At 44.1% G+C, this 10,100-nt stretch overlaps 1 protein-coding gene across 1 annotated transcript in view; it reads right to left on the minus strand.

Moving 5' to 3' along the window:
- sema3aa (sema domain, immunoglobulin domain (Ig), short basic domain, secreted, (semaphorin) 3Aa) overlaps window positions 1–9,307 on the minus strand; it is a 30,848-nt gene extending 21,541 nt beyond the window's left edge. Inside the window, exon 1 of the mRNA XM_040148099.1 lies at window positions 8,704–9,307. Within this exon, the coding sequence (XP_040004033.1) occupies window positions 8,704–8,809 (106 nt within the window). The 5' untranslated portion in view covers window positions 8,810–9,307. The remainder of the gene's footprint in view (window positions 1–8,703) is intronic.
- Between the last annotated feature and the right edge of the window lie 793 nt (window positions 9,308–10,100).

Consider the following 10,100-nt stretch of genomic DNA (forward strand, 5'->3'; position numbering starts at 1 on the left):
ATGTTTATCTATATATTTATACACATACTCGCCTAAGGTTATATTTCTCTTTTTATATTCACTCCATGCACACACACTGTATATTCAAGGACACCCCTTGAAACTGGCAAATACAAGCAGTTCATTCAAATAAATTATCATTTGTCCCTCTGTCGTACTCCATTATGGAAAATAACCTGGCTCTTGTCTTAAAAAGCCCCGGGAAAAAAAAAAAAGAGCTACATTAAAAATTCAAGTGCAATTGTCTGTGGAGTACTCTTCACTCCCCCATTCTCCAAACCGGCAGGCGTTTTAGACGCCTACATGCCACGCAATAGCAGAATAATGAAACCGTATGAAAGAAAGGCAACAGGGCATTAAATTATGTTTATCTGAATGTGTGCATGCGCAGCTGTGTGAGTGTGTGTTTGACTGACATGAAACATGAAAGCCTGACAGAGGAAAACACTTGACTGAGATTCAACAGATGGGTAATATTCCATTAAAAATAATGCAGCACTTTTCAAGTGTTTCTCGTGTTCATATATACAGTGAATGATCAACAAGGGGAGAGGAGTTTTCAGTATGTAAAGAGATGCTTGAATGACACCTTTTACTTGTCCATTTAATGCTCATTCAAATGGTTCTTCCTTCTTCTTCTGCAGTTGGCAGAAGACTGCGTGCGTGTGCATTACTAAGGCGCTACCCCATTGACAGGCAGGGGGGAAAAAAGACGGTTTGAAAAGAAAATGGCAGCTCCAAGGGGACTGGCTCAGAGAATTACACATGTTTACGTTTCAGAAACAAGGCTAGCTTGAGAAAAGACACACCATACTGTAATATCTCCAGTGGTTTGGTTTGGCATGTCAATCTCTGCCTCCAAATGCTTTTTTTCTCCCTGTGTGGCGCGGTGCACGTTTTGCCGTTCTCATGATGGCCTTGGCCACAAAACACAGGTGTCAGAAAAGAAAGACGAGACGGCCGTCCCATGGAAATTTGCTGAGAGCTTTGCCTAACAAAGTGCTCAAATATTATCCTAAGCTCAAGGATATCCACAGATGCTTCAAAAGTTCACCTTCCCTCTCTCTCTTTCTCCCTCCCTTCCTCTGTCTTTCTAAGCACAGTAGCAGGTGTGGGTTGGTTTCCATGGCGACCATCTGTATAACACAACCTGGGCCATCGGATTTCTCATTCAGGTGCGGCTGAGTGACTGCACTGACAGGAAATGTTCTATCCTACACACGGTGCCATGGACTCCACGATTCAGACGAGATGCTTTGTGTGCTCGAAGCCCAGAGAACAGAGAATGTTTGCATGAACAAAATGTGCGTTGATTGATTGATCATGACAACCACACTAAATATGTCAGATGTTTGCTAGTGCAGAAAGAATGAGCAAGTTCTCTTTGATTCCAGTTCTGCAAAACACAATCGCAGTCAAAATAGAAACTTAATTTTTCTATTTTTCAACCAAAGTGAGTCATAACCATAATTCATAAGCAAGTAGTGTATCCTATGGGACATTTTAATACCACACTCTTTCCTGTGAATGTGACTTAAAGTATGTACAACCATAGATTATGTATCAGACGGACTAACAAGGAAAATGTGACCACATCCCAAACCACACAGAATCTATATGAGTAGTCTAAGTATGTGTTAAATTTCACCATGCAGCACCATTCATCTCTCTCAGCCCAAATGCTAGACTTCCTCGTCACCGCACGACATTCCTGTTCTCCCTCGAGAGAGAGAGAGACAGACAGAGAGTGAGGAGAGATGCAGACTACAAGAGCAGAGTATACTGGAGGAGTTGACATGAAAAGAAAGGCAGAGAAAGCAACAGACTGAATGATATAGACGAAAAAAAAAGAAAAAAAACTAGAAATCCAGGATAATGACAGTAAAGTAAGGCCGAAACATGAGCGCAGATAAAAAAAAATTTTTTAAAAGCACACATACAACAAAAGCGGTCGAATATGCAACCATTTAATTAGTGTGTGTCTCCTCCTGTCATTGGACGGCTGGACCACAGAGAGTGGTTTTCCAACAGCACTGTGACCACAGACGGCTAGAGGCCTGGCCATTTCTACCGCAGAAAGCCTGCTCGCACACCACTAAATGCTCATGCTATAACCAGGCTGCTCGGTCTCTCTGGTTTGTATTAATTTTTTAAGGAAAACGTACCGAGAACCTTTTGTATGCAAACATAGCGACCAGTGCAAACTTGTTTGAATGTGAACAAACAGGCAAACGCACAAAATCGCAAATCACAAAAATCCCTCCTCGGCAAAGCTGCGCAGAGAGAGGGAGATAGTGCTATCGCGAGGGGAGTCGGATGGATGGACGTTGAGAGGAACCAGGCTGTGGTTATCGTGGTCGTGTCTGGAGCCACTGCCTGTTAGTGCAGCCTGTCAGCTGTACGGTGTAGCTGAATGTCAGCTCTGCCATTTTATGGGAAATTAACGAGGCAAGGCTAGAGATCTGAATGTGTCCCCGGCAAACGGTGACCGTAAACACACGGATGCGACACCAGAGACACTGGAAAACAAATCCACATGCACGGATGCACATTTCAGCTCTGTACAGTATCATATTAGGATCTTGAAAAAAAAAAATTAGGATTCATGTAATAAATGAATAGTTTCTGCATTTCATGTAAAATGATCATTAATAAAATCTGTAAGTATTGTAATTATATGATGTCAATTTTTTCCAACGTGGCAATGTAAAATATGAATTTTGATTGTTTTCAAAACCTTCCTCATTATATTTTATGCTGCTTGTGCTATTCATGACAGGAAAACCGAAATAACAAGTCGAAGGGAAAGAAAGAAAAAAATCAGACTCCACAGCAAATTGAATCTTAAATTACTGAGATTTCTAGGGACTGGTATTTCAAGTTGACCTGAAAATGTGACATGAAAAACAATAAGAGTGGTAGATTTGGATTAAAACCGCCAACGGTGTCTATAATTATTATGAATCACTGCGCATCCTGGGTAAAATCATTTCACACTCTCTTTACTTCTTTAACATTTCTGTTCGTCTGCCACTTCCCCTCTCTTTGTCAGCGAGTCTGTCTGTTGTCTGTTAGTCCTGGTCTGTCTCTCTGCAGAGATGTCCCCCTCATTTGTAACTCGACTCTGTTCAGATTGAATGGTGCGCCCTCTCTCCATCTGACTGACAAGACTTAGCAGGTGGCAAGACCCATTCATACCGTCGGTTCAGCAATCTGCGCCATGCTGTAACCCAAGCCCACATCCCAAACACAGATGCAAAGACACTGGATATTTTTCCTGTGTGCATGTCCATACATTGCTTATTTGCACACAGACAAAAATGTACACCGAACATACACAATTGCTGTGTGCACAAACATCGGTCTCTGAGCAAACATACACTGCGCTGACACTATCTCCCATTGTGGACTTTGAGCACCCATCCAGATTGTTTTCGATAGTCATTTTCGTTTAAATAGAATTTTCTTGAGCAAACAGTCGTGTAAGAACACGGCTGTTTGCAACAGAACATTTAATGAACACTGGGGATATACATCACGTTCCAAAACACACACCAACTTGAAATGTAAACCAAAGACACGGGCAAACGAAAGGTCATAAAGCTCAGAAATTATATCTGCCTATTTTTCTAATCACTCCTCCCACATTCCGGTATTAGCTTCAATTAGATTTAATAAGATACGGTCCGAGACAAACCTTGAAACAATCGTGTTTTAGTATGCAAGTGTAAAAGTGCAACAAAAACAAGTGACAGATTTTTCAGTGACTTGATAAATGGCTCTGTTTTGCAAATGCGGTTGTGTCATTGCATAATTATCTGTGGGGCAATGACTGTCAGCCCAAATACACACTTCATTATACCATCTTTCAACTTGTGGAAAATGGTGGTGGGAGCTTGCCAAACACTGTGGTCAGGTATGTGAGTCAGTGCAAGGAAATATTATATATTCGGATGTAACATACGGGCATAGTTGAAAAGCAAGCCACTGCAAAACATTGGTTTATACTATTGGAATGTGGCCGTGTGGGAGCAAAGATGAAGGCAGTTCAGTGTGTGTGTGTGTGTGTGTGTGTGTGTGTGTGTGTGTGTGTGTGTGTGTGTGTGTGTGTGTGTGTGTTTGGTGTGTCCCCAAATGGAGTTGAAAAGGATAACCAAAAGATATGTATCAACTGAGCTGCAATCAAAGAGACAGGAAAAGGAGACAAGCAAGAAAAAAAAAAATTCAAACACACACACAGACAGCCTACTTGAAGATTGTACTTAGGGTGTGCGGTGTTGTGGTTCCTTGAGAAGGGACTGAGCCAAAGGAGAGGGAGGAAGGGGTAGGAAGAAAAGAACGATGAGAGAGAGGGAGATGGAGAGGGAGGCAGACATCTCCAAAGTTTGGCGCGTCGGGAGAACACCTTATAATTATCTACATCCGCTCTGTCAGCCCCAGCCCACAGAATGGACAGATACAACAGAGAGAAAGAGAGAGGCTTATTCAGATGCTCATTCACATATTAAAGAAGGAATAGAAAAAGCCTCGCTGATAAACCAGCACACGTGCAGATATCCACAAACACACACGGTACATATTTGTAAAGGCGGGCACGCGCACGCACAAACACACACGGACATGCTCACACAGACGGGCTTATTATGGGGCTGAGTCCAGACTGCGTTGAGTGCGGTTCCACGCCAAGTGTCTATTTTGAAGGTTTGCAAGCCCATTCCAGATTCCCCGTCCCTTTCTGAGTCCTGCTCTATCTTACCTCCTCAGTTCCGCCCATTCAGCCAGCATGCGGCGGCCATGATGGCATTAAGAGGTCATACAGTAGGCTCCATAATTACCCAGAGCTGAGGGTAATTATCAGGTTGTTTAACGAGACCTTTCAGTTTTAAAATGCCGCTCGCTGGCTCCTTTCTCGGGATCACGATGGGGTCAACTTTTGCAGTTCCACAGATCTTCCCCCATACTGTGTTTGCATTCACTGTTTGCTGTATGTGCACTGATTGACCTTTGGGGGTCAGTGTTCCTCCTAATGGCTACCCACAGTGCGGGAGAGAGCTGTACATGGACTGTGTTCGGGAATGCGACTGCGTGCAGGTACAGTATGCATTGGTCCGGGGAGTGCATCTTTGTTTTTTGTGCTTGTAATACATATGGAAGTTGTATTGCAGCGTTGCCACAGCAGCGCTGAATGATCCCAGCTGTTCAAGATTAAAGTGCGACAATCTAAAATGAATCAATCTTTTCTGGATATTCTCGGGGGCTCACTTTTAGTAGGAAATCCAGTTGCCGTTTGATTCTCTCCAGTTACTCCACAACACTGAAGTCGCGTCAACCCGTGTAATATCTTTGCCGGGGAAGATTATTTTAACTTGGACTTGAGTTTCACCTTATGTCTCCCTCTCCTTATGTTACTAGCGAAGGCGAGGAAACGAAGAGCTATTTTAGCATCAAGGAGAGGAGAAAATCATTAACTCTTGTGATCATCGTTCTGTCCCCGTGAAGCCCGACGCGTCTTGCTGAATGTCTAACTGACCCCGCTGGGAAATCATTCACTCTGCGATTGCTGCGCCAGCTGTCCCATGAGGGGTCATTTTATCTACCTGCCTTCCGTTTTCTCAGATGCTCTGCCTCTCAAACTGCTCACTCTGCAGTCTTTTGGCTGTCCTCTCCGGAGGAAGAAAATCACTCACTTTTGTCTGACTATCTTACCCTGGAGGCCTGTCATCAGCAGTCACATTTGAGAATGATTTCATGGGGCCCTGCTCGCAGGCTCGCTGTTTATTGGAGTGCCTACAATCACAGGCCCTGCTTGTTCTTGCGACCGTCCTACTCCTGGGCCTCAGTCTCTCTTTCACTCTGTGGCTGTGTGATTGTCCCACTCGCGGTCCTAGCCCACTCTTTTGCTCTGCGCTTGTTTGACTGTCCCTCCCAGGAGGATTCCTCCTTGTCGTTTATTTGACTTAATTACTATGCTGGATTCGTGGAGGGAGGTGGGGATGAGTGACACTTCACTTAACGACCAGCCTCCCTTCCTTCTGTGTCATCTACTGTACCTCTGCCAGCTTTTCCTTCATTAAAAGCAACCCCCCCCCGACCATCACTTCCACCATCCTCCCCCTTCCTCCCTCCATCCACCACAGTGTGGGAGTTAACTGAGAACCGTCCCCTGACAGGCATCAAGTGAGCCTTCAAACACCTGTGGGCCCGAGACACAAGCACAGGCACTGGCAAGCGGTGACAAAGAAAGACAGCGCCACATGATACACTACCGTGCCTTTACACACCATGTTCATTCACACAGTGAAATGCATGTATACACACACACGCACACACATAAGCAACAATGCATGCCAACAGCAGTTTGCAATCACACGTAATTATAGAAACACTAATTCAACAGCACAATAAAAGATACCAATTTGTGAGCTCATGCATTCGTGCACGGGCATAAGCACAAAACCAGGTGTCTAATTATATGAGCTCATGCCAGACCTGACACTTTTTTTGTCTTGCTAAAACACACACAAACTCACACACTGAGACACCACTTGCAGTCTAAGAGGAGGAAATCACAAGAGAGGGTGTTGAGTCCTCACACCAAGACGTGGCAAGAACATTCACACACACACACACACACACACACACACACACACACACACACACACACACACACACACACACACACACACACACACACAAAAAAGGCTTTGATGTACTTTTAGCAAAAATCATTGCACATCCGCAGAAGTGCATCTATCAGGACAGGCTACTCTTTCCCAGCAGATCTGCTCTCTTGATGGTTTGATGATACACATCCATCACTCGTACAGTCAGTCCACACAGACTATGATGCTTGATGACATATCTCTTGTCTAGTATTGTTGTCAGCAACACGTTCGCTCGTCAGCCTGAACAGTGAAGCGAATCACAAAAGGGAACTATATTCACATTCTTTTAACAGATGGCCATGTAAAGAAGGGATGACATTTTCCCATCAGGCTCAGCTTCGTGTGAACTGACATGATGGAGCCCCGGGGATATATGACTTAAGTCAGGTAAGTTCAACTGAGATCCTTTCCAGATTGTTTTCGGTTCACATGGTAAATGCATGTCTTCACCCTTTAAAATCTTTTATCATGATGGCAAAAACCAGCACCGCCAGGAGACACTAGGAAAGTGTATTAAACGTTAAAATAAAAACGTCACACACATTTTTACCTCAGATTTTGAACACAGACAATGACCATACACACTTGGAAGTTGAAAGGGTGATAAAGGAAAATATACTATCCCAAAATTACAACTTGCACTCCTTCTAAAGAATAAAGCATGTCATATGGCAAGCCTCTAAACATAAGTTGTACCAAAAGTCTTGGCTAAAGATAGAAAATGAATTAGAGTGACAATCATATTCACCCTCTTCAGGACGGAAATTTGATTTTACCTCAACATGGACTGAAATTATCTGAGGAACCAAAGCTTTGGGTGACGGTCAAACACACAAGGGGACTTTCAACCACAAACTCATGTTTTGAGCTGCAAAATGACAGCAAATCAGCTTGTTCATAAATTTTCAGATGGTATGTTTTATGAGGGAAACGGGACTAAAATAAAGAATCAAGAGACCACACTCCCAGCTCTATACTTTCAGTCATGTTTTAGGACAAAGAACCACAATAGCCTCCCTCACTGACATTAAAAAGCAAAAAAAAAAAAAAAAAAAAAAAAACCTTTCCCAAAATATGCCAAAAATGTTGACAGTTATTTCTAGCCGAGATGAAAAGTCTGCTATTACTAAGATCCTGATTTAGTGTAGGGTGTGAGAGAGGAGACGAGACGGAGAGAAAAAGAGAGAAAGAAAGAGGGAGGAGGAGAGGAAAAGCCGGCGCTCCGCAGTCTCCCCTCAAAATAACACAGAAGGGGAGAGAATGACATGTTTGCTGTATACGTCAAAAACTTACACGTGCACATATATAAAAAGACACACGAAACAGCCTCTCATTCTCTACCAATACGTTCTACTGCAGATGGAGGATTTCATGCATAGGCATTAAAGCCGCATGCATATGGAGTTTTCCATTTAAATAAAACTCTACAACTGTTGGATCCATTTAGGATACAGTAATGAGAAGTCAGGAAACCTGCACGGCCCCTTAAAGAAAGGCTCTGTGTCATGACCAAAGCAGAGTTTTTTGGGACAGAAGCCATTAAAACAGAGGCTCTACTGCCGAGTTCAGCGCACTTAACAGGGCTGTACAGTACTAGCAAAAAGGGACAGCACTTGGGGAAAATTGGCACAAGGGCCAATATATACATTTAACTTCAGGCGAGAGCCCTACCTCAGCATATGGAACCAATGTGACTATTTGTAAGGAGAATAGTGAGTCCGGCAGAGCGAGTAAGAAGGGAGGAGTAAGTTAATGGGAGACAAGAAAACAGAAGGTTAAGCAGAGAGTTAGATGCTGTATGCTCACCAAGAGGGAGAAAGAGTGAATGAGACAAACACAGAGGCAGAAATAGATTCACAGAAATAGAGGAGGAAAAAAGGGATACTCAACATAAAAAGAATGGATAAAAAGAAAAGCATGAAAGAGCACCCGCGGGCAAGAAAAATAGACTAGACAAGCTATTCTACGTTAGAAAGCACCAGCAACCACCACGGCCCCATATATCCTGGAGTCAGGAGAGAACGGAGAATGAGCTTACCCTTGTATGACAGCTTTAGCCTGGGTACGTTGTGCTTGGGCTCAACTCCTCTTCCAAGCTGCACCGCCCCACACAGCAGCACTACAATCCCAAACAGGTAATCCATGGTGCTGGAGTGCTGCTGGCTGGCCTCCAGACCAGGGGGCACTCACACCCCGACCAGTTCCCCACGAGATGAGAGTCTCCCGCTGGGGTACGCCGAGTCTGGAGAGTCCCTCCAACGCAAGCCCTGAAAGTAGAGGTTCCAAGGAGGGGAAAGGGGGGGGGGGGGGATCCTGGCTCTGCTCCCCAGCTCAGAGTGCAAACTGTGGGGGGGACTTCTGTAGTGTGAAGTGGGTGGAGGGGTGCCGCTCACATGGCTCCTCGTGTGGAGATCCAGGATATATAGTCCCTTTGCTTATCTGTCCTCCCCCAGGTGAAGGCTCAGTTAGGCTTCAGCTTGGCTCGAATGAGATGATAGGTAGAGCAAAGGTAAATCAGATCACTTATCCACAATCGTAAGGCCGTCCTTTTCTGGAGATTTTTTTTTTTTTTTGTATCTCCTTCTGTCTTCTGGCTTCTTCTCTTTGAGCATACACTCACAGCAACCCTCTAATCCTTGTGTGCGGCTCCACCAGACTGCGAGGGAGAGAGAGAAAGAGAAAGAGACCTACACCATCCACGGGAAGAGAGGGGAGGGGAGGGAGAGCAGCTGAGAGAGAGAGGAGTGCTGTGTGAGAGAGCGGGGGGGGGGGTGACTTGAGAGTAACGATGAAACCAGTACAGTGGATAGGAGCCATAGTGGATGGTTAGGTTTTTATAGTGTTGTCTCTTCCACCCTATTTCCTTTTTCGTTAGTCATCAATTTTCCATTTCCTTTATCGTAATATCTTATATACAAAAAGTCTTTGCTCTCTCTCTGTCAATTCCTTTGCCTTTCCTTCTCTCTCTCTCTCTTTCTCTCTCTGGGCAGTTCATTCTGAGTTGCATCTCTGAGTGCCCCGTATCACCTTTTCCACCAAGTAAGAAAAGCACGCAGGCACTGGCGCGTGGCAAGGCAAGAAAAATCTTTTAATGAACTTCCCCGCATTTTCAGGCATGAATGATTTCAGAGATTAATAAAATATAATGGAAGGGCTTCTAATCAACGACCACAAGGCACCAATAATGGTCATATGGTGGTTTTCATCTTTAAAAAGCTGGGTTGAAGACAGTTCATTTGCGACCTTGGAAAATGTAACTGATAAAAAAAAAAAAATCTCACCACAAGGTCCATGTAGTAGCTATTCTGGAGCATCTGGTTTTATCTTCCTCGGCAGGGCTTCCCCAGTTGTCATGGAACTGTCGACGTTACACTTTTTATTTTTCTAATCACTTTATGGGCCTCCTGTCCATGACTGCTTAAAAGTTGAGATTGA

Source organism: Xiphias gladius, chromosome 2 (genome assembly GCF_016859285.1).
Source record: "Xiphias gladius isolate SHS-SW01 ecotype Sanya breed wild chromosome 2, ASM1685928v1, whole genome shotgun sequence".
NCBI lineage: Eukaryota > Metazoa > Chordata > Actinopteri > Istiophoriformes > Xiphiidae > Xiphias > Xiphias gladius.